General features: G+C 52.3%; 2 protein-coding genes across 2 annotated transcripts; one reads left to right on the plus strand and one right to left on the minus strand.

Annotated features, from left to right (window-relative positions):
- Positions 1-2,406: 2,406 nt before the first annotated feature.
- On the minus strand, positions 2,407-13,579 carry CTSA (cathepsin A). Its single transcript, XM_083745274.1, has 15 exons — positions 13,502-13,579; positions 13,174-13,358; positions 12,607-12,721; positions 10,939-10,989; positions 10,497-10,583; positions 10,256-10,411; positions 8,924-9,015; positions 8,362-8,446; positions 8,117-8,208; positions 7,774-7,852; positions 6,644-6,792; positions 6,442-6,517; positions 6,208-6,297; positions 3,410-3,514; positions 2,407-2,971 (listed from the first exon to the last, which is right to left on the minus strand). Exons 2-15 carry the CDS (start codon positions 13,356-13,358, stop codon positions 2,888-2,890), a joined length of 1,446 nt encoding a protein of 481 aa, XP_083601400.1. The 5' UTR covers positions 13,502-13,579; the 3' UTR covers positions 2,407-2,887.
- A 7,153-nt stretch (positions 13,580-20,732) lies between these two features.
- On the plus strand, positions 20,733-27,575 carry NEURL2 (neuralized E3 ubiquitin protein ligase 2). The gene is made up of 2 exons (XM_083744714.1): positions 20,733-21,455; positions 26,640-27,575. The coding sequence occupies exons 1-2, from the start codon at positions 20,768-20,770 to the stop codon at positions 26,753-26,755; spliced, it is 804 nt and encodes a 267-aa protein (XP_083600840.1). The 5' UTR covers positions 20,733-20,767; the 3' UTR covers positions 26,756-27,575.
- Positions 27,576-27,699: the final 124 nt, after the last annotated feature.

Here is a 27,699-nt window from a genome sequence, read left to right on the forward strand (position 1 = left end):
CCTTATTATTTCCATGTGTGGGTTGATATGCAGGGGAGAAAAATCAGCCCAGAGTGGAAGGGCAAGCAGTGCCCCACTCCATGCCCTCAGGCCTGGAACAACTGCTACCCACTTGGCACCTGCGCAGCCCAGCGCATCACCTGCATCCGCACCATCATGGTGCAAGTTACGACGACCCTAGAAGGTAGGCCAGGATCATTGTCTCCATACTGCAGATGGGGGCAGTGGGCCTGAGAGAATGTGGCTCCCCCAAGGGCAGCCGAGGAGGGGTTTGGAATGGGTTTCAGAGCAGTAGCAGATCCAGCCCTCTCTCTCTGCAGCTGCACTTAGATTAAAACATTTAGTAACAGACCCTAATCATTTTCGGCATTTTTTCCAAGGGCTTCCACCTTTCCAATCTGAAAAGCCACTTTCACCTTCCTAGGGGTGTTCGAGGTGCCTATCAACTGTAGATCGAAGGCAAGGTAACCTTGTGTGTTTGCAGGAGGAGCGTGTCCCAGCCCCTTCTTCAGTCACGTGACATTCCCCCCCCCCCCCAATAATAAAAAGCCTCTATGGAAGTGGAAGGACTTCTCCTGGGATGGGAAGCGGGAAGAGAGATTTTCTTCCATAAACTTCCTTACACGAACAGGTCTTAGATTCCAAATCCTTGTCTACTTAGGCAGATGGATTCCTTTTTCAGAGCTGCAGAGTCCCTCTGTGCCCAGACCTTATATACCAGCCTGGCACCACCACCACCACCCTAATATTCTGGGCTGCCATCCCCATCAGACCCAGCCAGGGGGGTCTGGGACACTGGGGGTTGTAGCCCAGAAGATTGGCCAGGGGAAGGCTGCTGCTTCCAAGGGCAGAACGCCGGCTGCTTATTTTTAAATCCCCTTCCTCATTAATCCTGGCTTGGTTACTTGGGGCTGCGGCAGTCCAGTCTCCGTGGGCTTCATTGCTGTCAAGGGAGCCACAGGAACTGCCAAGTCAGTCAATGGGCCATCGAGCTCAGCCACTGACCCAGGCCGGCAGCAGGAGCCGCCCCCAAGGCCTCCCTAGCAAACCCAGGGCTGGCACTTTAGACCTTAGGAATGCCAGATTCTTCTGCCACAGGGCCCCTCCTGGCCCCACCCAGGGCAGACTCTCCTCGCTCCACAGGAGGAAGTGGGCCTGGACTGAGCCGTGATTTAATGGGGAATATATAAGCATTTCTGAGTTTAGGCGCTTGGGAATAACAGGTGATTTCTGCAAACGTAATGTCACTCGCTTACCAATGGATTCAAGTTACAAGAAAGGAGATTATGGCTAAACATCAGGAGGAACTTTATGGCGGCAGGAGCTGTTCAACGGTGGACCAGACTCTCTGGGAAGGTGGTGGTCTCTCCTTCACTGGGGGGCTATCTGTCAGGGCTTCTTTAGCAGAGTTCCCCATGTTGCAGGGGGGGCTGGATCAGATGACCCTTAGGAGTCCCCTCCTAACTCTACATTTCTGATTCTATGGCACAACTAGTAGGTTAAATATAGCAGTGGCCGCCCCAACAATTTAGAGATTCACTTCCTTCTTTATGCTGTTACTATGCCCTTAGACACCTAGTGGAAGACTTTTGATGTTGACTAAAAAATGAAGTTGTTTCGTCTCTGAGCTTCAACATTTGGTGAATGACCCCAAAATGTGTTGAGATGACAAAGCCAGAAGGCAGGCAGATTCACCACATTGGATTCAGGATGCCAGGCATTTTCCAGGGCCTGTGGACAGGTGAGATTGGGAGACACAGGTAGCTGGTGTGAATGCTCCGCCCCCCACCAGGTAAAAGACACACCTGCAGCCACCTCTGCCGAGATGCATGCTTGAGCATGTCAGCCCCACCCGAGGCAGCTCTTGGAAGGCAAAGTTCGGGAGCCAGAGCTCAGGGAAAATGGGCCCAACCTACAAAAGCCATCCCATAATGAGCCCCGGCTGAGTCATCACCTCCTCCAGCATCTAGAAATGGCCAAGGAGCAAGAAGGGAAGGAAGAGAAAGCAGGCAATGCGCTTCCTGCTGTTGCGCATTCGACTAAGGCCATTTAAAAACAGCATTGCCACAGAGGCCTGTAGGAAACCCACAAAGCAGGATCCGGCCGCAAGAGAAATCTCCCTTCCTTTGGTTTCGAGCAAGCGCTATTCGGAAGCATTGCTGGCTGAAGCCTGTGGGGAAGGGGCTTGGCTATCATTGCTGGCAGCCGTCAAGTCAATCACTCTCCCCTCCAGGTTCTGCCATTTGGGGCAGGGAAGAGAAGGGCAGGCAGAGTCATCTAGCCCCCACCCCTCCTCCCAAAACGCAGAGGATAGCAAGAGGGGGAGGAAAGAGGGAGGGAAGCCGCACAGCCAGGTGAGCACACCCCCCCCCCCCGGTGCCTCCAGAGACAGACACAGAACTCCAGTCCCCTTAGAAAAATAAGTTTTAATCGACGTGGGTGCAGCCCAGTGGCTTTTCTTTCACCAGTGATTCAGATCCCTTCGTCAAGACTGACCGAGAACTAAGGCTGAGAGAGGTGGTCCCGTTAGGGGTGCAAGGGGGCAGAGGGGGGCAGATCTCACCCTGCTCCCCAAAGGCAGTGCAAAATCCCCACAGGCAGTGCTGGGGAGGGAGGGGAGGGCTGCCCCAGGAGGAGAGGAGGAAGAGGGGGCCCCGGCGGACCCCACCCTAACCACCAGAGCAGCCTGGAAGCCCAGGAGAGCGGCCGGAAGGCGGAGGGTCAGGAGAGTCCTTGTGCCTCCCCAGCGCCTGGCAACGGGGGGGCAAGCGGCCCTGCGGGAGGTCCCAGCTGCCACCTTGGCACAGGAGGTGCGGGCGGAAGGGCCCGCCGAGCACGGAGGACGCAGTTCCCCTCGGAGGCGGAAGAGGGCGCCACGAGGCGAGGGCTAGAAGGGCTGCCCCGTGATGAAGCGCTGGAACATGTTGAAGGCGGGTCTTGGGCGATCCGAAGGCACCATGTGACCTGCGCCCTGTGGGTCAGAGATGGGAGAACATGGCAGGGTTATAATAATAAATAATAATAACAATAACAATAATAAATTTTTATTTATACCCCACTTCCCCAGCCAAGACCAGGCTCAGGGCAGCTAACACCCAACATAAAAACAATTGATTGAAATTCAGCTTTAAAAAACAAGATTAACATTAAAATATTAAAATGCAGCCTCGTTTCAGTGGAAACTCAATCAAAAACGTTTTTGGGGATGAAAACGTCAAGTCTTCACCAAGGCTAACTATCCAGACTGGTCCTACATGAGCCAGAAAAAAGCCAGGGAAGTCCCCAAATAAGGAGTTCCATCACAAAAGGAGAAAGGAAAGAGGGGCTTAAGGGGTGGCCGAGGGTCTCCAGGGGGCAGAAATGATGCCCTGGCCGGGAGTCCAGCCACAGACCCACCTGGACCACTTACCTTGACGGTGAGGAAGGAGATGTTGGTGTACTCCTTCACGAAGCCCCCAATCTGGTCCTGCCCGTTCTCATCGGTGTAGATCCAGGGCCGCCGGGCCACTTGCACCTGCCAAGCAGAGACCCTGTTCTTAGAACCAGAAGGGACCCTCAGGGACCATCTAGTCCAACCCCCTGCAAGGCAGGAATCGCAGCTCAGGAATCCCTGTTGGATGCCAACCCAACCTCTGCTTTAATAATAAAAAATAATTTTATATTTATACCCTGCCCTTCCCGGTTCAGAAAACCGGGCTCAGGGTGGCTAACAACAAAGTTAAAACACTTAATTCATGCAACAAAAAAACAGCATAAAATACCGTATAAAACGTGAACAACAATAAATTCAGAATTCAAAAATCAATTTATGGGGAAAATCCATCCAATAAACATTAGATGATCACCAGGGCTAGCTGGCTAAATTAGTCCTACTTGGGCCAGCGAGGAGTCCAGGGGAGATTTAGATGTGGGATCCCAGAGTGGGTAATCTTCATAAAAAGGGGAGGGGGAAGGAAGGAAGGGGAATAAAGATCAGGCTGAATTCAAATTAAAGGCCAGGCGGAATAGCTCTGTCTTACAGGCCCTGCGGAAGGAGGCTAAATCCTGCAGGGCCCTGGTCTCCTGGGACAGAGCATTCCACCAGGTCGGAGCCATCACTGAGAAGGCCCTGGCCCTGGTGGAGGGTAGTCTGAGTTCCTTAGGGCCCGGGACCTCTAAAGTATGGTTATTCATGGACCTTAAGGTCCTCCAAGGAAGAAGAGTCTGCTCTTACTGTCTTAGGCAAAAAGCTGGCTGGGGGTTAGGAGAGGTTCTTGCCAGCGTCCTGGTGGCGCTGAGGTTAAATTAAAACCAGCTGGCTTCCTCAAAACATGCAAGGAGGGGCTCAGCATTTCGCGGCTCACTTCTCCCGTGTGGGAAAGCAGAACCGAAAGAGAAAACGTGGAAGACGAAGCAAGTGCAAAGCCTCTCCCCCTCCGTGGGCCCGAAGCCACATTTGAATGTTTGGGTTAACAGGAGGAAAGAGGAAGGAAGAATTCCCCTCACAAATATGGAAGATGGCAGCCCCCAACTTTCCAAGTTCTTCCATTCCTGGATTCCCAATTAGGGTCTGTAAGAACTTGAGGAGAGCCTGCCGGATCAGACCAGTGGGGCCCCACCCAGTCCAGCACCCTGTTCTCCCTGTGGGACACAGGCGCCAACTATAGGGGGCCCGGGGGCCCAGGCACCCACAGCGCAGGGTGGGAGTCGGGTTGGAGGTCTCGCGAGGCCTCGGAGACCACGCCCAAGGTCCTGCCAGGCACCGTGAAGTCAGGACGGCACATTATGGCGCAGGTGCCATTGGGCACCCATAACCTGGGGCCCAAGTTGGTGCCCCTGCTGTGGGAAACCAGCAAAAGCAGGATCCGAGCGCAAGAGCCCCTCTTCCCTCCTGTGGTTTCCAGCATTGGCCTGGAGGCGGTTGGAGGATGGATGGCGGCTAATGGATTGAGGTTGAATCCTTACAAGACGGAAGTACTGTTTCTGGGGGACAGGAGGCGGGCAGGTGTGGAGGATTCCCTGGTCCTGAATGGGGTAACTGTGCCCCTGAAGGACCAGGTGCGCAGCCTGGGAGTCAATTTGGACTCACAGCTGTCCATGGAGGCGCAGGTCAATTCTGTGTCCAGGGCAGCTGTCTACCAGCTCCATCTGGTACGCAGGATGACACCCGCCCTGCCTGCAGGCTGTCTTGCCAGAGTGGTGCATGCTCTGGTTATCTCCTGCTTGGACTACTGCCATGCGCTCTACGTGGGGATACCTTTGAAGGTGACCCGGAAACTGCAATTAATCCAGAATGCGGCAGCTAGACTGGTGACTGGGAGTGGCCGCCGGGACCACATAACACTGGTCCTGAAAGACCTACATTGGCTCCCAGTACGTTTCCGAGCACAATTCAAAGTGTTGGTGCTGACCTGGAAAGCCCTATATGGCCTCGGTCCAGTATACCTGAAGGAGCGTCTCCACCCCCATCGTTCTGCCCGGACACTGAGGGGTCCAGCGCCGAGGGTCTTCTGGCGGTTCCCTCATTGCGAGAAGCGAAGCTATAGGGAACCAGGCAGAGGGCCTCCTCGGTGGTGGCGCCTGCCCTGTGGAACACTCTCCCTTCAGATGTGAAGGAAATAAGCAGCTATCTTATCTTTAAAAGACGTCTGAAGGCAGCCCTGTTTAGGGAAGTTTTTAATATTTAACCCTGTATTGTTTTTAACACTCGATTGGGAGCTGCCCAGAGTGGCTGGGGAAAATCAGCCAGATGGGCGGGGTATAAATCAATAATGATGATGATATCTAATCCTTGTTTAAAGCCGTCCAGGTTGGTGTTCTGTGGCAGTGAGTTCCACAGTGTGACAAGGCACTGTGTGAAAGACACTGTGGTTCACTGCAGAAGCGGCTGAGGCATTTCCCAGGATGCACACACCAGACTCAGCCTCAGTCCAGCCCAGCCTCCAGGGAGCAGTAGCCAGACGTCACCCCCCCCCCACCTCCAGAAGGATGGGGAGTTCACACCAAGGGAACTCCAGCCCTGCAAACGGGCTCCCTCCTTTTCAAAGCTTCTGGATGCCTAGTTTCCAGCAGAACCTGCAGCTGAAGGGGAGGAAGCGCCCAGGACCTTCTGAAGTCCTTCTGTCCGTCAGTGGCCCTGGAGGGAAGGGGTCTGGCTGAAAGGCACAGGGGCCGGTGGGGGGTGCCCTCCTCCAAGCAGCCCCCCCCACGGCTCCTGGCTCAACCCACCTTCTGGCGCAAGGAGTCCACGAACCACTCGTCCCCCAGGAAGTTGCAGGCCATGTCTACGTCGCCGTTGTAGATCAGGATGCGGTATTTCTGCAGGAAGGCCAGTCTGGAGTTAGTCGAGCTCCCTGGTGTCCTCTGGGGCAGCCCCCCCCATGTCTCCCCCACCCCCAGGTCCTGAGGAGGGGTCCCAAGGGTGTAGCAGGGGGCTCCCTCCCTCCACCTCCACGGACTCACCATGGTGCCAAGGAGTTTCAGGTACTGGTCGTTCATCGTCATGTAGATGCGCTTGTAACCACGGCTGACGGGGAAGCTGGAGGGGGGGGGGCAAGGAGCGTTAGGAGGGGTAGGGTGAAGCTGCGCAGTCCCAGGCCAGGTCAAGGCCTCCTCCCCTCCAGAGGCCACCTTTGTGTCGTCCCCCCCACCTGTACTCTCTCACCTGCACATCTGCCATTCCGGGGCGTTGTCCTTAACGTGCAAGGCCTTGCGCACCTGGGGGTCGTTCATGTAGGTGGTGGGGGACGAGGTGTTGATGCAGGGGGGATCCAGGCGAGCCTTGTTGCTTGCGACCGGCAAGGTGAGCAGGAACTGGGGGGGGGGGGGGGAGGTGAACATATTTCAAAGTAAGCATGCTGAAGGTGCCAGCAGCTGCTCTGGTTGCTAGAAGCAGCCCTTTGACCCTCCCTGCCAAGACGGCCCAAGTCTTTCCATGCCCAGGTTTGCTAGGCCACTGGAGGAAGAGACGGCTGAGGGAGGGGGGGGGGCGATTTTTTGGTGGTGATGGATACAGGTGTGCTCTCCTGCTGTGCTCACCCACCCCCCACGTTCTCTCTCTTCCAGGTCTGGCCAAGAGGAAAGCATTGGTCTGGGCCTGTTGCCCCCTCTGCCTCTACAGTCGTAATAATAAATTTTATTTATACCCCGCCCTCCCCAGCCAAGACCGGGCCCAGGGCGGCTAACACCAAATATAAAAACAATTGATTAGAATACAGCTTTAAAAACAAGATTAAAATACAACATTAAAACATTAAAATGCAGCCTCATTTCTGTGGAACTCAATCAAAAACTTTTTGGGGGATGAAAACATCAAGTCTTCACCAAGGCCAACTATCCAGACTGGTCCTACATGGGCCAGAAAAAGCCAGGGGAGTCCCCAGATAGGAGCTTTCGTGTGCATGCACACTTCTTCAGAAGTGCATGCACACGAAAGCTCATACCAAGAACTAACTTAGTTGGTCTTTAAGATGCTACTGGAAGGGATTTTTTTGTTTTGACTATGGCAGACCAACACGGCTACCTATCTGTACCCAGATAGGAGTTCCATTACAGAAGGAAAAAGGGGAAAAGAAAGAGGGGGAGGGCATTAAGTTGATTCCAAGCCAAAGGCCAGGCAGAACAACTCTGAAATCAGATCCCGCAGGGCCCTGGTCTCATGAGACAGAGCGTTCCACCAGGCCGGGGCCAGTGTTGAAAAGGCCCTGCCTCTGGTTGAGGCAAGAGAGCCTGATGCCAAGCAGAACTGGAGACTGAATCATGCCCCCCCCCCAACCTCTAGAGAGCTGCTCTCACCTCCCTCCAAGAGGAACGAAGCGGCTGCCGAATGAAGTTGTTGCCCAGGTCGTAACTGACCAGCATCCCATCATTGTACCTGGAAGCCAAAGAAGGGTCCTGCTTAGTGTCACCTACTGGAGAGCCAGAAGGGTTCCCCAAGGGTCATCCAGCCCAACCCGCTGCCACACAGGGACCACAGCTGAAGAATCCCAGAGCTTCAGCTCTTGCCTGACGTTCTGGCACCTTCTGCCCCTCTCAGCCACCCAGGGCAGGGCAGCGGGCGCTGAAGTTGTGCGTGGCTTATAAGGCAGTCCCCCCCACCATTTCACTGGGGAGCGAACCTGCCAGCAGCCGAGCCTACCTGTAGCTTCCAGGCACTCCGCCAGCACACGGGGCATACAGGTTGTAGATGTTGAGGCCAGACTCGTCCACAATACGGATCACCTCCGCCATCTGCAACGAGACGCAGGGAAATGCAAGGATCCAGCCAGGAGGAAATGGAGAGAGAGAAAGAGAGGGCCCAGCCCCACTCCTCTGCCCAGGCAGTGCCCCACAAGTGGGTTTGGGGGCAGGGGGAGACGCCCTGGCCAGCCGCCCTCCACTCACCCCAAGAGTGCAGTTCAGGTTCTTGTTGTCGTGGAAGTTGCACTTCCCGCCAGAGCAACACGAGGCCTGCAAGTCCGACCAGAGCCTGCAGGAAGAGGCAGAACCAGAACCATCGTCACACCAAAGCCCTGGGCTTTGCCACGGCCCCCCCAGCCAAAGCAGACCCCCGTTTCTCCCCTTCCACTCCCTCCCCACTGCCCATCTTCTCCATCAAAGAACTTAATTCTATCAATTTTTCACAATGCAGAAACATAAACTGTTGTCCTTCCGGTATCACATATTTGCACCGCGCATTCGCCACGACTAAAATGTTCCAAGTGTGCTCTTATCTCTGCATTTAGGAACTTAATTGCTGAGCTAGGCTCTCTGAAGATCTGTTTGTGCAGCAGGCAATGGGAAATCGCTTCCACGTTCCCTGATTTAAGAAACTCGAGGGAAGTCCCTTTTGCAACTTTTGCGTGGCAAACAAGTCTTTCTGATAAGGCCCAATTGAACAGTAATTCAGGCTGCCATCTTCTGCCCCGAAGGACGCAGCCCCCACCCCAAGCCGGCAGATTCTCACCTGCTCCCCAAGAGGCCGTGGTAGTAGGCGAAGTAAACCAGGGAGTTGTCGTTGGTCTCGTAGGAGGAGAGCCCGTTGCCCACTACAATTCCCTGGAAAACACAGGCACAGCCCCATCAGCGAGGAAGACCCCTTGGCCCCCGAGCGAGAAGGGGCTGCCGTCACAAAATGCGGCATGTTTCTCTGACATTTGGAAAGCTGAGCTCTCCTTTGGTCTGCTGCCGTGGAAAACGTGCAGATGTATATTCACCAACAGAGAGCTTATAGCGTTAAAACCACAGAATCACAGGGCTGGAAGGGAGCCGAGGGTCATCTAGTCCAACCCCCTGGAAAATGCCCCCCCCAAACTCTGTTTATGGACCTCCAGAGCAGAAGAGTCCGCTGTCTTCCCAGGGAGTCCGTTCCACTGCCCAACAACTCTTCCCATCAGAAAGTTCTTCAGAAAGCGGGAGAAGACAAGCTTGCTCCCTGGCTGTTGTGAAAGGAGCCGCAAGGTCTTAGGAAGACACGAGTGAAGTAGTTTCCCGCTGAGTTTCTGGCCCTGACGCTTCTTCCTCTGAGCCCGGGATCTCCCTTCTTGCCTGCCCAACCAGGCTGTTGCTTAGCTACCTGATGGCAACTCTGCCTTCTTTGTGACTTCCACAGGCGTGTCAAGGCGAGAAAATGCCTCTGCAATTTACAGGCCGGCCGCCTCCAATTTTTTTGTGGCTTCCCCAGCGGCTGATGAGGCTCTGACCCAGCAAAAGCTGCCTTAAACATCACAACCGTTGCCGTGAACTGAACCGCCCAGAGATTCCACTGTGTACCCTCAAATCCCAGAGGTCTGAGAGTCAAACCTTTGTGCGCTTCTCTCCGTCCTCGTCCCCAAAGCTAAAGCAGCTTCTATAATCAAAATCACGGGACTGTAGGGTTGGAAGGGACCCCCCAAGGTCATCCAGCCCAACCCCCTGGCGATGCAGGGATCTCAGCTCAAGCATCCCTGACAGATGGCCCTCCAAGCTCTGCTTAAAAACCTCTGAGGAAGGCGAGGCCGCCACATTGCGAGGGCGTCAGTTCTTGTTCCTCTGGAAGGAGCTGCCAGCTGAGACTGGTTCCTCTGGAGCTCTTGGGACAGGTGAAGCAGGCGGCCTCTGAGGAGCCTCTGCACGCGGCTGCCACCCACGACTCTTTCGAGCGCGGGCTCAGCGCCAGGATTTTGAAATCCTCCAGAGCAGGTGAGTGGCAGCTGCCTCCTTTGTCAAGCGGAGGTTGCAGAGGCCCCGATCCCCAGCCCAGCCCTTGGTCCTCCTCCTCCTCCTCCTCCTCCCTCTAGAGGACCCCGCAGACACACACCTTCAAGTTGAGGCTGGGGTCCTGCATGACCCACTGCGCCAGCGTGGGGATGTAGATCCCGCCGTAGCTCTCCCCGGTCAGGAAGAGGTCCTTGCTGCTGTATTCCGGGTAGAGGCGCAAGAACTCCTTCAAGGCCAGGTAGTTCACGCGAGCCACCTGCCGGGGGGAGGGGCAAAGTGAGCGCACGGCAGGTAAGGGAACGGAAGCCCCCAGGGCCCCCCTCCCAGTCCACCCTACACACCTCGGTGTCGTTGGTCCGGTAGTCTTGGCTATCGGAGTAGGAGTAGCCCACCCCAACGGGGGACTCCAAGTAGAGGATGTGGGCCAGCTGAAAGAGATGGGGACAGCAAGTCACTTTTCACCCACCAGGGGGCGACATGCACCTGGTGCCCTCAAGCGCTTGGTTTCATTCATTTCACTGCACCTTTTCCCTCCAAGGAGCTCAAGGCAGCCTCCACGATTCTCCCCCTCCTCGTTTTATTCCCACAACAACCCTGTGAGGCAGCACTGACTGGTCAGATCCTGTTGCAACACTCCAGCCACCACGCCAGACTGGCTCTCCAGCTGCCCAGAGACAGGCAACGGGATCCTTTGCTGCAACTGCCCTTTCAGAAAGAGCCAGGAATTCCCAGCAAGCATTTCTTAGGGACCCCCTTGACGGATGGGGGAGGAAGGAGCCTCACCTTGTTCCAGGCATAGTTGTTGTATCCCAGAGTGGATCCATCAGGCTGAATCTGCCAAGGGAGGGCGAAGGGGCTGTTATTGCGACACAAGGCAAGGGGATTCCCTCTCCAGTGACCCAAATCGCAGCAGATCCTTATTTCAAGGCTCTGTGCGGAGCAGGCCTGGGCACGTCAGGAGGCAGCCGGCCTCACGGTGAGAAAGTTCACACATTCAGGTTTCGAATCTGAGTCACCTGTGGTGCATCATCCCAATTAACTTCCAATTGGAATTATTTATTTTGCAAAGGGAGCTGACAGGCCATTATTTGCGATGAGTGATACTGGAAAACATTTGCACTTCCAGGCTCTCAAGAGATTATCCTCCTCGTCACAAGCCGAGCGCAGGCGGGCCGCTGATCTCATAAACGCTGATTGAGTTCTCGTCACCCACGGCTGGCGTACACCTTCCCACCCCGAAAGCGCCACAGCTTGGGGAACAAGGAACCGCTAGGCCAGTTGTGGCATCAACCTCAAAGATGCAGCCAGGGCCACAAACCTGGACAGCTTTACAAGAAGGTTAGACAAATTCTTAAGAGGCGAATAAGGCTAGCAATGGCTACTCGTCAAGAGAGATATACGGAATCTCCCCTGTGTGTTTCAAATGAGCCTGCTTTGGATCGGGACCGTTTAAACACATTATTACCCCACTCTGTAGAATTCAATCCGCTATATTTTAGCTGTACAATCACTAAAACATTCAGGAACCAAACAGCTTTTTCTGTGCGGCCTGAGCAGGAGAAAGAGGTCGGAATAGGCCAATATTTGACTGGGCTATCTCTGGATCAAGCGATTTTTCTTTTTTCAGTTCTCAAAGTTCTTAACCCGGCTCAAGATTGTCCTCTGAACTAGCCGGATGTTTAACTGAGAATCACAAGTCAGTCCATCGTTTGAAAAACGAGACTTTAGAGCCACCTTGGCCCCAAACGGGAACTAGACATTCCATTGGGACGACGGCAACCTTGGTTTAAGGAGCCATTTGGGGCCAGCTTATATATATATCTGAATTTCTAACCCCGCCAGGAGCAACAGGCCTCTGCAAACCAGACGCTGGAGGCTGTGTTGCACTGTGGCCCTGCTTGCGGGCTTCTCAGGGGGGCCCCGGTTGGCCCCTGGGAAAACAGGATACTGGGCTCTGGGGCCCCTTTGGCCTGATCCAGCTGAACTCTTCTAAATTATTGCTATGGGGAAAGATGTTAATTGACCAAGTAAATTTTATGTGAAAATAGTTTTGGAAAACTGCTGCAATGATTTATAGGGAAACTCAGCCAGGGGGATTCGAGGAGGGCACCCAACAATGTTAACAAAAGTGGCATTATTAAAGTTAGGATGTTTTCTTTCTATTTGTTTGTTATAAATTTGGATAGCTAATAATTTTTTTTTGAAATAAATTATTGCCATCGACTGTATCAAATCCAGATGCTGCTGCTCCCCCCCCCCCCAAAAAAAAAAAATGGAACTCAAGGCAGCAATCACACCTCCAAAACCAATTGCAACAGAAATGCAGATTTCCATGCCTGGCTCTCTCCCACCTTGGCATAGCAAATGCCCAGCATTTCCCCATTTGCTCCAGGGGAAAGGGATCTCCTGGCCCACCAGATCCTGCCCCCCCCATCAGTCCCGGATACTGACCGTGAAGGGCCCATGCTCTGTCAGGAGGCCGGCGATGGAGCTGCAGCCGGGCCCGCCGTTCAGCCAGAGCACCAGGGGCTTGTCTGCTGGGCCGTTGCCCTGCGCCTCCACGAACCTGCAAGGGAGGCGGAAGGAGGTGAGCAGCCCCAGGCATGGCTGTCAACCTCCCCTTTTTTTGTGGGAAATCCCCTTAACCCGCTGCTATCCTGGATTGTTAGATACAGTCTGGTACCTCGGGTTAAGTACTTAATTGGTTCTGGAGGTCCGTTCTTAACCTGAAACTGTTCTTAACCTGAAGCACCACTTTAGCTAATGGGGCCTCCCGCTGCTGCTGTGCCCCTGGAGCACAATTTCTGTTCTCATCCTGAAGCAAAGTTCTTAACCTGAAGCACTATTTCTGGGCTAGCGGAGTCTGTAACCCGAAGCGTCTGTAACCTGAGGTACCACTGTATCCCGTAGACTGTCCCCGGGACAGGTGAGGCTGCGGATCCCTTCTTTTCCAATCTGAAAGCTGACTGCTCTGTCCCCGTGGGCCCAGGTGCAAGCCCCCCTCCCCGCCACACCTACCAGTAGTGCAGGTGCTTGTCGCTCTCGGCGTCCAGGTAGCCCGAGTAGTGCTTGAAGGCGGGCTGCTTGGCCAGGCCCGGCAGGTAGGTGACCTCGTGCCCGGCGGGCGCCGCTTGGGCAGCGCAGCAGAACAGGAGAAGCAGCAGCAGCGGCGGCGGCGAGGCAGCAGCGAGGAGAGGCGGCATCTGCAAGCAGAGAGAGATGAGAGCGCGCCCGGGACGCCGCAAGGAGCTCTGCCAGCGGGACCCCTCGAGGGCATCCAGCCTGACCCGCCCGCCCGCCCGCCTCCCTCCCGGGCGCGCCCCCGCTTGCCTTGGCTCGACGCGGCGGCTCGACTGGGCAGCGCGCGCGTGACCCGCGCTCATATGGCCCGGGCGGGTCACCTGACGACACGGAAGAGAGGGGCGGGGCCCCGGGGACGGGCGGCCAATCGGAGCCGTCGCGGGGCCGTATTCACCGTAAGCGACGCGCCCTCGCTACCGTAATCTCCTGCGCGGAGAAGCGCGCGCCAGAAACAGGAAAAAGAAGAATAATGATGATGATGATGATTTACAAAATTATTATTATTAGCTACATCGCCGACCTCCTGACAGAGCAAGGGCCCTTCACGGTCAGTATTATTTTTATTATATTATTGTTTATTGTTTATTATTTATTATTTTTATTATTATATTATATTATATTATTTATTACTTATTGTTTTTGTTTTTATTATTTATATTATAATAAATTATATTATTATTCATTATTTATTGCTTATTATTTATTATTTATTTATTATTAATTTATTATTATTAGTGCTTTTTTCTAGGGGGACGCAAGGGGACGCATACCCCTAAACATTTTCTAAATCTTTGTACTTTTGTCCATTTACTGTATTTATTTATTTATTTATTTTTACTTTATTTACAACATAGTCCACAACAACACATACAGGCAATCAAACAGACCCACCCACCACCACTGACAATTTCATTCTCAAATTAAACTCCTATCCCCTTACAGAAAGAAAACAGAAGCTAAAATTAAAGACTTCCTTTATCCTGTCAGTGGCCTCCTTGTTTACTTCTTGTGTACTCTTTCTTTTATTTGGGATTATTAGAATTTTTCCTAATTATGACTTCAAAAACCGCAGTCTCCTGTATTCCCCCCACCCCATTTGAACTATAAAATGATGATTTCTAGACTCAAAATGAGAATACCCTAAATATTTATATATTTTTAAAGAAAAAAGCACTGTTATTATTATTATTACTAGTATTATTACTAGTATTATTTCTTCAACTTATACGCCACCCTATAGAGGTCTCAGGGCAATCACAACATATAAAATCAAACCGAAAGCAGTAACCCCGTGCTGGCCAAACTTGGGTGCACATGCCCATCATCTGAATGGCAATGCCCATCAACTTGGGGTGGGGCTCAAATATTTTATTGGGGGCCCTGAAGGGACCTCAGCCCCTCAGAGTTCACTCCTATGGTCGATGGAGTCCGACTCGGCTGAAGGCAGCTTCCTGCATGTTCCTAATATGCTGGGATGGCAGGGTGAGCAACACGGGGGGGGCTGTTGCCCTCCTTCCTCCGGGGCGGGGGAGGCATGTGGGTGGCTCCTACGAGATGCAGGCTATGGGACCTGCTATAGGGCCACTTGTCTGATGCAGCAGAGCCCTTACTTGTAGCTTGTTTCCTTTTTAGTAATATATATGGAACAACTGATTGGTTCAAAATTGGGAAAGGAGTACGGCAAGGCTGTATATTGTCTCCCTGCTTATTTAACTTATCTGCAGAATTCATCATGCGAAACGCTGGGCTGGATGAATCCCAAGCCGGAATTAAAATCACCGGAAGAAATATCAACAACCTCAGATAGGCAGATGACACAACCTTGATGGCAGAAAGTGAGGAGGAATTAAAGAACCTTTTAATGAGGGTGAAAGAGGAGAGTGCAAAATATGGTCTGAAGCTCAGTATCAAAAAAACGAAGATCATGGCCACTGGTCCCATCACCTCCTGGCAAATAGAAGGGGAAGAAATGGAAGCAGTGAGAGATTTTACTTTCTTGGGCTCCATGATCACTGCAGATGGTGACAGCAGTCACAAAATTAAAAGACGCCTGCTCCTTGGGAGAAAGGCGATGGCAAACCTAGACAACATCTTAAAAAGCAGGAAATCAGCCCTGAGTGCTCACTGGAAGGACAGATCCTGAAGCTGAGGCTTCAAGACTTTGGCCACCTGAGGAGAAGAGAAGACTCCCTGGAAAAGACCCTGATGTTGGGAAAGATGGAGGGCACAAGGAGAAGGGGACAACAGAGGACGAGATGGTGGGACAGTGTTCTCGAAGCTACCAGCATGAGTTTGACCAAACTGCGGGAGGCAGTGGAAGACAGGCGTGCCTGGCGGGCTCTGGTCCAGGGGGTCACGAAGAGTCGGACACGACTAAATGACTAAACAACAGCCACATTTTTAAAACTGAGCCCCAGTTCCAGAGTTGGAGGCATTCATTCATAAATAAAACGAAACTGTGTTGACTGTGAACATTCTGACGTTTGTAGTGTCTCAACAAATGAAACTGATTTGTAAAAATGTCACACGGGGGGGGGGAGGGAAATACGAGAGAGAGAAATTGCACACACTTTCGTAAATCAAGAAAATCTTTAATAAAAAATAAAAAATTACCACTTACACAGAGTGGAGGGTCCCAAGCTAACCAGAATTCTGTTAAGAAATCCCTTGTCTAACATTTCGGAGAGACTGAGTTTTGAAATGTAAGGCAATTTTTCCTCTACCAGAAGATTTGAATGTTCCAATAAAGAATTGATTTGCTTTTTAAAAAAAAACATTCTGATGTTTGATGGGGATTGTCCTCTTCTCAGGAGCCTCCAAATAACGCTGGGGGTACTTTATTTTTATTATCACTTATTGAATTTATATACCGCCCCGTACCTGGAGGTCTCAGGGTGGTTCAAAAGACGAAATCAAAATACCGGTATATAATCAAAATGAAAACAACCCAATAACCCCCCCAAAAGAACCCCCCACATTTAAAAAAAGGCATAGGATGTCAATCAAATCAACCAAAGGCCTGGTTAAAGAGGAACGTTTTTGCCTGGTGCCTAAAGGTGTACAATGCAGGCAGCAGGCAAACTTCCTTGGGGAGAGCGTTCTTTAATCCAGACACATCCAACTCCCAAGAGACTGAGATCTGCTCCCAGTATAAAAAAAAAACTGGCAGGGATCTATCCATTGTCATTGGAGGGAGGAGGAGCGTGCGTAGGGTGGGTGGATTACCTAGAGTTCCAGAGCTGTTGAGCTTTTTGCGGGGTAGGATAGCCCAGAGTTCTTCAGCTTTTATTGGTTAACTTTTGGTAAACTTTATTTAATCCCACGATCAGTAAGGGTCCTGCGATCTACCAGGATCAGCTGGGGATCTACTGGTAGATCGCGATCTGAAGTGAAGGACATGAGGCAGGAGTTGGTAATGCAGGTGAGATGTGCAAAAGCAAGCTGCCAGCTGGCTCCGCTGAGGCTCTTTTTATTAACACAATATGCAAAATCAGTCAGATACATTTTGGGGGTGGTACAAACTTATTTTGGCACCTGTTTCCACTGCGTCATTTTCCCCTTGAACAATGTATAACGAAGGAGGCAAAGGTCACAGACAGGGCATGGCAGACCCCTAAGAAAGCCAAAGGTTAGATAGAGGCCATGATGTTCAGAAGTGTGCTCCACACCTGGCAGTCATTCCTTCAGCAATCTACTGGTTGGACATGCCTGAACAGAATGGCTGAGGATTCAAGAAAATGGCCAGTTGGAGACCTTCCTTGGGGAGCCCGCCAGCCATCTCAACTGACTTCAGCTGTCTGAGAGCAGGTGGAAGGAAGGTAGGTTTTTAGGGAAGGACGTTTGTGGCTGAAACCCCAAGTGTGACGTCAGTTTCCCCGTTGGGTCACAAGCAGCTGATCCCTGTTGTGCAAGCTTCGCAAGATGCAAATGTCGCCATTTCAGGGAGCCTCTTCTCCACCCACACAAGAAGCACCTGCTGTTCTTTGAAGAGTCACTTCCTCCTGGGCACAGAACTCAAATCACGAGATCCCCCAGTGAGGGACACAGGATCGTGATGGGGAGATTGGCCAGGCCAGTTGGGGTGGCCAAAGGCTTGCTGGGCAAATGGCCCGTTGCCTCAGGCCGTCTGCTGAAAGGATACTCTTCCTTGCAGAAGATCACCACCATCATGACTAAGCCTAAGGGCAACTCTTCCTCAAGGGTCATCTAGTCCAACCCCCTGCAATGCCAGAACCACAGGGAAAGCATCCCTGGCAGATGGCCACCCAACCCCTGCTTAAAAATCAGGGACCCCCACCTTTGGAGACTGGTAGTCTCCAAAGAACCCCCCCCCCCCAAAAAAAATTCTTTCTTACTACTTGAAACAGGTGCATGTATTTGTGCATCAGATGATTCCTGAGTGCAGAACATGAGCTTTGATTGTCCCTATTGAAATTCATTTTCTTCATTTTAGTCTTCCTTCCCTCCCTCCTCCGAGCTCTTCAGGCAGCATGATAAGCCGGGCTTTGGCAAGGAACTCTGAGGGAGGAGGATCCCTTGCAAGCCAGACTCTTGTGAAACCACTCAAACTCAGGACACAAGGGAGAAATGTGCTAGGAGGAAGGCACACTTGGCAAATCCACAGCGTGATCAGCTCCTGTCCGGAAACCAATGTCCCCACTGTGGAAGGACGTGTGGATCCAGAAGTGGCCTCCACAGTCACTTACGGACTCACTGTTAAAACCATTTACAGATAGGTAGCCGTGTTGGTCTGCCATAGTCAAAACAAAAAAATTCCTTCCAGTAGCACCTTAAAGACCAACTATGTCAGTTCTTGGTATGAGCTTTCGTGTGCATCTGAAGAAGTGTGCATGCACACGAAAGCTCATACCAAGAACTGACTTAGTTGGTCTTTAAGGTGCTACTGGAAGGAATTTTTTTGTTTTGTTAAAACCATGTTCATGGAAGACAATCTTACTCGGCTATGAGGGATCGCCAAAGAAGAATGTGTGTTCCTGCTAAATCTCTCCCCTCCTGCAACAGCTGCTGGCTGCTGCTGTTATACGATACGATAATCGTTATTGTCATTGTCCCATACAGAACAATGAAATTGAAAAAAATCTACACAAGACATTCAAAACCCAACAAGTCTGCTATCCCAGCTATCCCAACCTGGTTAGCCCCCTAAAAACTCTGATACCCCATTTTAAAATACAATATACTCTCACAGAAACTCCTTACACTGCGTTTAAAACCAAAATTGCATTTGGATAGAAACTGTTTCTCAGGTGGCTAGTCCTGGTCTTTATGACCCTGGACCTTCTTCCAGAAGGCAGAAGCTGAAAAAGATCATTTCCGGGGTGCGCACTGTCCTGCGCTATCTCTGCAGCTTTCTTATGGCACCTGGAAGCGTAGATTTGATCCAAGGTGGGAAGAGGGCACCCAATTATTCTCTCCGCAGTCTTTACAACCCTGGACAGCATTGTTTTTTCCCTGCCGTGCAGCTCCCAAACCACATGCACAGACCATAATACACTCTCCTCAGTGCAATGGTAAAATGCCACCAACAGGTCCTTTGTTTAGTTCATTTATGAGCAACTTCCTGGGATGCACCTCTGGGCGATGTGGCAATTGCTGCGTCACCGGCTGGCTGCCCGGCCTGCCCCAAGGCAACCTCATGGCGCCTGGCAAGTTCCTGGGCAGTGCAAAGGACTTCATGGAGAGCTGGAAGGGAGCCAAAGGCTCACCAAGTCCAAGCCCGGGCAGCGCAGGAATCACAGCTCATCACGCTGGCAGCTTTTTTCACGCACAATAATTTTTCTGAGCCTCTCTTGCTTGCGTCTTCTCACAACCAAACGGTGTATTAGGAAGAAGACTTTGGAGCCCCCTGGTTGGATCAGTCCCAAAGTCCTGCCTGTGCTTCCATGAAGCCCACAAACGGCCATAAAGGCAACAAGCTCACCCCGTGGTTGCTTCCAAGCAAGCGGATCCGCTGATAGACTGCCCCTGAACATGGAAGTTCTGCCATGGCTAGCTGCTGTGACATCCGCAGAGCCTTCTGGATCAGGCCAATGAGGGCCCATCTAGACCAACATCCTGTTCTTCCCCAAGCAGATGCCCAAAGGGAAACCCACATGCAGGATCCGAGCACAAGAGCCTTCTCTCCTTCTGCTGTTTCCTGCAGTTGGTATTCAAAAGCCTTGCTGCCTCTGGCCAGGAGCCATGGAGAGCCTCTTCTTCAGGAATTTAGCCAGTCCTCTTTTAAAGCCACTAAGGTTGGTGGCCGCCACTGGCACCTGCAAGAGGGAGTTCCATATTTAAGGAGGAGCTGCTCCTGAAACTTCAGCTGGAGGTTAGTTCCCGGGCCCAATTCAAAGTGCTGCTCTTGACCTATAAAGCCTTAAACAGCTCAGGATATGATCCTTCCCAGACCCTGAGATCATCCTCCGAGGCCCTTCTTTGTGTGTCTCCTTCACGAGAGGTCCAGGGGGTGGAGACATGAGAAAGGGCCTTTTCTATGGTGGCTCCCTGCTTGTGCAATGCTCTCCCCAGGGAGTCCCGCCTGGCGCCTTCGTTACATCTCTTTAGGTGACAGGCAGAAACATTCCTCTTTTCTCAGGCCTTAGGCTGGTTAAACTATCTCTAGCTTTTAAAGGAGGGAGCAGGGGCTTGTTTCTGTTTGTTATTGTAGTACACATTTCTGTGTTTTTATACTGTCAACCGCCCTGTGATCCTCAGATGAAGGGCGGTATACAAATCTAACAAATTCATTAAATAAATAAAATCTGCTCCGTGTTGATCCTCCTCTACCATCCCCCTCCACCCCATCTAAGCTAGTGCCCATTACCTCCTTTAATTTATTAATTTGATTTAACCTCCTTCCTTCAGGCCTGTAAGACAGAGCTATTCCGCCTGGCCTTTAATTTGAATTCAGCCTGATCTTTTATTTCCCTTCCCTTCTCTTCCCTCCCCCTCCCCTTTTTTGAGACCCCACAGCTAATTCTCCCCTGGTCTCCTCGCTGGCCCAAGTAGGACTAATTCAGCCAGCTAGCCCTGGGGATTATCTAATGCTTATTAGATGGATTTCCCCTAATTTGATTTCTGAACTTTGAATTTTATTGTTATTCATGTTTTTATACTGTATTTTATGCTGCTTTTACAATTAGGTGTGTCAAATTTGTTGTTAGCTGCCCTGAGCCCGGTTTTTGAACTGGGAAGGGCAGGGTATAAATAAAAAATTATTATTATTATTACCACACCTCATGGCATTGCCATCCATCAAATAATTATACACTGGGTGAAGCAAGCTGGCATTGCCCACACCCAAAAGCAGCACATTGCCCTCCGTTGTGCCACCCTGATGCCCAGGGCTTCCATTCTGTCGCAGGCCAGGCTGCCCTTTCCGTGCAACTCACAGGGCATTAGGACCTGGCTGGCTCCTACCAGCCCACACCGTTCCCTATTTGGAGACCTTGTGTGTCCGGCGACAGCAGCTGCCCTGACTCGGAGCCCCCTTAAAATAGCCTCAGTCCTGCCCGCCAGAAGCCCAGGGATGAGTGCTGCAGGCCACCCGCCCACCCGCTTCCACCGAATCCACGGGGCCAATGTCTGCGTCGACCCTTCGGGCACCCAGGCCACCCGCGTGGAGAGCTTTGCCAACGGCGTCTGCTTCAGCCGGGAGCCCCTGGCGCCCGGGCAGATCTTCCTGGTGGAGATCGAGGAGAAGGAGCTGGGCTGGTGCGGCCACCTGCGGGTGGGGCTGACCGCCCATGACCCTCGCAGCCTGGAGACGGTGCCCGAGTACGCCCTGCCAGACCTGGTCAACCTGGGCGACAGCTGGGTCTTCGCCATCACCCGCAACCACAACCGGGTCGCCCCAGACGCTGCCGGGGAAGAGGCCTCCGCCCGGGTGAGGGGCTTCCTCTCTGACCCCTACTTGCTGATCGAGAAGGTCAGGATCCCTCGGGACAAGCTGGTGGGCCGCAGCAGGCCCGGCCGCTACAGCCACCTCCTGGACGAACTGTACAGGACCAACGTGCTCCCTGCCACGGCCCGGAGGAGCAGGATCGGGGTGCTGTTCGCCCCGCAGCCGGACGGGACAGCCGACATGCACATTGTCATCAACGGCGAGGACATGGGTCCCAGCGCCAGGGGTCTCCCGGGCTCCCGGCCCCTTTACGCCGTGGTCGACATCTTCGCTTCCACCAAGAGCGTCCGCCTCATCCAGGTGGAATACGGATGTAGGTATTCCCAGCTCCCAAACTGGCATGGCCCCCGGCCCATGGGGCAAAGGGCCATAGCTCAAAGGTGGAGCAGCCTCATGGCAGCCTCTCCCGGTGGGGCTGGGAGAGACGACTCCTGCCTGGAACCCTGGAGGGGCATTGCTGCCAGCCAGTGTAGGCCGTACTAAGCTAGATAGACCAATGGGCAGACAGCATGACACAGCTTCCTAGGCAGATCAGAGCTGGTGGCTGGCATTGTCACAGGAAGGGAGACTTTCTGGAGGTTTGGATCCTGATGGCCCCAAGGCAACAGCTGGGTGGGCTAGTGGGGTGAAGGGGAGAGGGAGAGAGGAGGAGGCCAAGCCCAGAAGCAGGCAGCCGGCTGCTGGGTCGTCTTAGGAAGGGTGGGGGGGCGATGGACAGGGAAAGTGAGCCTTGCCCCAAAGGGGTCTGCAGCTGATATAAGAAGGCAGGAGGAGAGGGAGGTTTAACACTGTCCATACAAATAAGGCACTTTGAAGAGCGGCTGGCAGGAGAATCCTAGAATGGTGGACTTGGGAGGGGTCCCAAGGGGTCTCAAGGGGTCATCTGGTCCCACCCCCTGCCATGCAGGAATCATAGCAGTTTGATCTAGCATAGTGGCAGGAATGAGATGGAGCAATAACTCTGGATGTTCCAGGTGCGATTCTTGTCACTGGGAGACCTAAGCCCCTGCTCCCTCAGTCCGCACTAGGGGAATGATACTGATTCAATTTCTAAAGGAAGTGTAAGTACAGTGGTACCTCGGGTTACAGACACTTCAGGTTACAGACTCCGCTAACCCACAAATAGTACCTCAGGTTAAGAACTTTGCTTCAGAATGAGAACAGAAATTGTGCGGCAGCAGTGGGAGGCCCCATTAGCTAAAGTGGTACCACAGGTTAAGAACAGTGTCAGGTTAAGAACAGACCTCTAGAACAATTTAAGTTCTTAACCAGAGGTACCACTGTATTATGAGAAGACAACAAAGCGCCTTGAACGCTCTGAAACAGGATGTCAGAATGTCAAGCCCAATCGCTTGGGAGCAGAGAGACCAGGAGGCAGCGGAGCCATAGAGGCAGGGATCCAGGAGGGAGCCTGACAAAGAGGATTGCAGAATCCTAGGGTGAGGAGGGACCCCAAAGGGTCATCTAGCCCAGCCCCCTGCAAGGCTGGAAGCCAACAACTCTTGCCGCCAGAAAGATCTTCCTAAGGATTAGTCAGGCTCTCCTTTATCGTAATCTGAATTCCGGGGCTAAAGGAGATCCAGGAGGTGATTCTGCTCTGCATTATCTGTTGGCAAACAGAGCAGGGGTATAATTAGCAAGCATCCCGCGCTGGCCGCTCTCTTCAGTCCCATGTGTGCAAGGGATCTATTTTTAGGGAGGGTTTGTTTTCTCTGCCGCACTGGCAAATCCCTTGTCCCTGCCTTCATGGCCAGTGGTTCTCCTGCCTGGGCAAGGAGGAGTGTGGTGGGCTGGGTGCGGGGTTCGGGGAGGCCATGGAATGCAGCCACCCCATGGGGCATGCTGTGGCTTAGCTGCATGTGGCATTCAGTAGTTAACCTACGGAACTCCCTGTCAGCATCGCCCTTGAGCCAGTAACACCGACTGGTCTCATCCACTCAGCCCCGACTGGGCCAGGCGAGCTGGGTAGCACTTCCAGAGACCACCTTCTGCGCAGGAACAGGTCAAAGTGCTGTGGACTCACAGCTTAGAGTTGTGAGCACCAGATTCACTCCAACAAGAAGACAGTCGTCGCACAGCAGAGTATAGCAGAGTATAGCAGAGCATAAACGACTCGGAGAGCAGCTCTGTAGAATATCTTCTTTATTCTATCTACAACTATTATACACAACAATATACAGAGCTAAATGAGGTCTAAACGAAAATGCTGAACTGCACTGAGTGTCTGCAGCTGCTCTTAGCAGCAACCTTATCTACAGAGATCACACTCAGTCTCTCTCTCTTTGATGTGAGGCTGGAGTGGAATAAGTAGAGAGCAGAAACCAACCCCTCATCTCTGGAGAATCAGCAGAGAACATCAGCAGATTCTTGGATATGGGAGGGGTGAAATCTCCTCACTCCTTCCCACAGGAGGCAGCGATGGCCATCAACTTAATAATAATAATAAAAAAATAATAAAATTGTATTTATATCCCGCCCTCTCCAGCTGAAGCCGGGCTCACAGCAGCTAACAACAATAAAAGTAACACAGCATTCTAAAATCAATTCATTCCGAAATCAATTCAGAGTCAAATTAATGGCAACCATTGGGCTGGAGTTCTGTGAGGATTACCAAAGGAGCGGGTCAGGCTGTGCCTTGGCCAAAGGCCAGGCGGAACAGCTCTGTCTTGCTGGCCCTGCGGAAAGATGTCAAGTCCCGCAGGGCCCTAATCTCTTATGGCAGAGCGTTCCACCAGATCGGGGCCACAGCTGAAAAAGCCCTGGCTCTGGTTAGGCCAGCCTAACCTCCCTGTGGCCCAGGACCTCCAAGATGTTTTGGTTTTCAAGGAGGATTGGTCCAATTCATAGAAGAAAATAAAGCTACTGGTGGCTACCAGCCGCAGTGGCTCTGCTCTGCCTCCACAATGTCCTTGTGCCTGAATCCTGTTTTAGTGTTTCTCTGCTCAGCGACTGTGAGAACTGGATGCCGGGGCAGGCGGGCCATGGGCCGGATCCAGACCCTCTTCCTATGGAGGCTTGTTGTGATAGCAGCACCTCCAGGCCCAGGGACAGTCTATCTGTGAACACTAGATTATGGGGAACAACCCTTGGAGAACGCTTTGGCACTCGGGTCCTGCTTGTGGGCATGGATCTTGCTGGCCTCTGTGAGGCTGGGATGCTGGACTGGATGGGTCCCTGGCCTGATCCAGCAGGCTCTTCTGGTGTTAACAGACCATAATAATATGTTAAAAAGAGAGCGAGCCCTGCAGAGAGAGGCTGCGAAGGGCCAGGCACGAGGGCTCACTGTGCTGCAGAGAAAGGCTAGCTCCACATCCTCCAGGTTTTGGCCATTCCATGCCCAACGCCAATTCCCGGAGGTCCTTGCCTGGCTTTGCCAGCTGTGCCCCATGACAGTGCAAAGACAGATGAGCTGGGATGTGTGGGAATCCTCTTGCAAGGCAAGACCTTCCTTTGCCAGAAAGGACCCTTTCCTTCTCTAGCTGACATTCACACAGAGAGGGTGCGAGGCAAAAGGCGCTTAAAGCGCTGTGTGTGGGAGCAATGGGAGGCTCCACAGGTTTGCTGGATCCAGGGAATATAGAACCACAGAATCAGAGCTACAGAGTTGGAAGGGATCCCTCAGGGTCATCCAGACCAACCCCCAGGCATGCAGGAATCACACCTAACAAGCCCCCCCCCCAACCTCTGCTTAAAAACCTCCAGTGAAGGAGAGCAGCTTCCGAGTAACTTGGAGTGTTTCCTTTCCGCCTTTTAGGGTGGTCTTTAAAAGATATCTGGAGGTTACATTTCTTCTTGAAACGGGGAGGGGCATCCGTTTTGCAGTCAAAAAACTGAGTATGCCTTTCCGAGCATCAGTTTTTCAAGTTAAATATCTGATGCCTCTTAGCAACAATGTTCTGCTGCAGCGCAGCTTCCTTCTTTTATTATTATTATTATTAAATTTTATTAAATGTTACCCAAAAAATGAAAAGAAAAAAAGAAATAGAAACAATACATAACCATACAGTAAAACATTCATCTACACAATTTTCCAGAATGCAGACTAGAAAAGAAGAAAGACGAAAGGTAAAAGAAAGAAACAAGAAAAAGAATGAAGGGGGGAAAAATACTTTTCATAATCAATTATTCCAAATTCATACTTCAAACATTGCAATATATAAATCCTAGTTAAAATATTATAAAAGACTTCCACCGCATTCTTTCGCAAGGAGTTCCCCCAAAACATGCTGAGAACTGGGTCTAGTTCCGCAAAGGCCTTTTTTTTTTTTTGTCTCTGGGATGTCATGTTGTGAACAAACTTCCTTGGAGAGGTGTGTCAATTTCCTCTTTGGCCGGCATGCAAATTCCTCCCCCTCTGCTTCCTGGTAACCTGGGAAAGGCATGCAAGAAGCATTAAGCCCAAGGCAGGGTTGATGCCCCACCTCAGTTCAGCCCCCCCCCCCACCTCTGGATGAGACCTGTCCAAACAAGGCGGCTTCTGTGGCTGCAAAGACCAATATGGGAGAGACATGTTTTGTTGCAGCTGGGGCAAAGGAAGGCGTCCGGTTGTGCTGCTACAGCTGCACCAGGGCGGTTTTTTTCCTTTCCTTGCTTCTCCCAGTGGTCGTTCCTCCTCTGCTTCCTGCTATGAATGTCTGCCTCCAGGCACCGTGGTCATCTGCAAAGGATTCCCACACACTGGGGTTGATATTGCAAGCCTTCGTGTCACAATTGATACAGCAGACCTTATGGTAACCAAACCACAGAGTCTTGCATTGCTAGAGGACTCAGCTCACACTTCGAAAGCAGTCCAAGTGTATTAGCAGAGTGACAGGCCGCTTGGTGTTTTTCAGTCTTCAGGAGCCTTTAGGGCGTTGAAAGGGAGGCAGCGGCATTGGCAAAACAAGCCCGGTTGTTGTGTTAGGAACATGGAAGTTATGTCTGGAAGCACCGGGAGGTGAAGAGAGATGCTGCCTCTGACAGGGAGCCAAAGGGAGGTTTTCACCCAAGGTGTGAGCGCAGCTTGTCTTTGGCAAAGTGGGTGAGGTTCCCCATGCCAAAGTGGCGTGGTGCCACCCCACGGGCTGGCCCTCCATGAGCTTATAAGTATCAAGCCTTCATCTTAACAAAAACATTCACAAGCCCAGGTCCGTCTTAACCATGAGCGCCAGGGGTGCAGGGCACCCGGGTGCCGGGCTCTCAGGGCGCCAGGCCAAGAGTCCGAGGCCCGAGAATTGGCGGCCGGAAAGAGCCTGCCCGTCGGTCGGAGCGCCACAGCGGGCTCTTCTGCCATGGGCAGCTCTGTGCTGCGAGTTTGGGGGCAAGCGAGTCAGCGAGGTGCCGAGGGAGCCAGTTGGCTCCCCCCTCCTGCGTGCCTGGGATTGGCGTGGGGCCGTGGAGAGGCCTGCCCAGCACACAGTGCTTACACCACGAGGCGCCACAAGGGGAATGGGTCCCAATCCTCATGCTGAGGTTGTCTCACAGCCAAGTCCCCTTCTTTCTCTTCTTTTCCTCCCAGTCCCCTCCCTGCAGACCCTCTGCCGGCTGGCCATCCAGAAGCACATTGCCCACCGGCTAGACATCGATGGGCTCGACCTCCCTCCGTCGCTGAAGAACTTCTGCAAATACGAGTGAAGTGACCAAGGCTGCTTCTTCGCCTGCACGAGTCGCCCGCCCAAGAGACTTGATGGAGGGTCCGCAAGAAGGAGCCGAGAGCAGTGAAGTCGCGCTTCGTCCTTGCTCTGTCCCCAGAATGCCAGCCTTATGGGCCTCATTTCCAACGTAGCCACTGGGGAGCCACGTATATAGCGAAAGACTCATTGAAGGGGCAAGACCACCAGCAGCAGCCCTCCAAACAACAGCAGGACCCTGAAATAGCAGGAACAGTCCAAGGGAGGATTTGATTTTCAGACTGCATGATGTAGCAATGAACTGGAACAACTGCCCCGTTTTTAGGTATACTGGGAACTACAGAATATGCTCTGACAGACAGCCTACATGCAAAGAGATTTTTTAAAAAAGATCACTAAGGGAATCTGCTTACTCGGAACATGCCAAGAATGTTTCTGCAGGAAAAATTCAGCCTTGAGCGAGTTTGGTAAGCGAGGAAGTGCCCTATTTTTCTCGCTGATCCGGCTCTCAGAACAAAGGCATGCTTTCCCTCCGAGGTGACTTAACTTCTACACACGTGTAAAGCTAAGGCGAGGGGCAGCTCTACGCAAGCATGTGAAGTTTGTAGGGCCACGGGCTCCACTTTTGTGGGTTCCCCAGCGGCCCACTGTTGCTCTGACCCGACATCACAGTGGTGTATTCATGGAGGAAATGCACTATGTAGACCTTTCTGTGACGTGAACTCCGAGGCCCAGAGGGTGTTGCTGCTATGGGGAAAGGGGGGCACACTAGGCTTCATGGAAGTCATGCCAGTTCAATAAAAGCTGCCTTAGAACAGCAACAAGTCCTGGGAGTGTCCCTTTCCTGCAACCTCAGCTCCCTTTCCCTCCTGATTATGAAGCAGAAGACTCCCAAGCAAGGGAGGCTCGGTTTTATTGCCCTGATACTGCAGTACATAAATGGCAATG

This window comes from Podarcis gaigeae (assembly GCF_964106915.1).
Source record: "Podarcis gaigeae genome assembly, chromosome: 6".
Lineage (NCBI taxonomy): Eukaryota > Metazoa > Chordata > Lepidosauria > Squamata > Lacertidae > Podarcis > Podarcis gaigeae.

Coding starts and splice junctions, on each gene's coding strand:
- CTSA (XM_083745274.1), bottom strand. CDS start 13,358: ATGCCGCCTCTCCTCGCTGCTGCCTCGCCGCCGCCGCTGCTGCTGCTT. Junction 10,412..10,496: donor ACCGGACCAACGACACCGAG/GTGTGTAGGGTG, acceptor TCCCCCCGGCAG/GTGGCTCGCGTGAACTACCT. Junction 6,793..7,773: donor TTCGTTCCTCTTGGAGGGAG/GTGAGAGCAGCT, acceptor CCCCCCCCCCAG/TTCCTGCTCACCTTGCCGGT.
- NEURL2 (XM_083744714.1), top strand. CDS start 20,768: ATGAGTGCTGCAGGCCACCCGCCCACCCGCTTCCACCGAATCCACGGG. Junction 21,456..26,639: donor CATCCAGGTGGAATACGGAT/GTAGGTATTCCC, acceptor TTTTCCTCCCAG/TCCCCTCCCTGCAGACCCTC.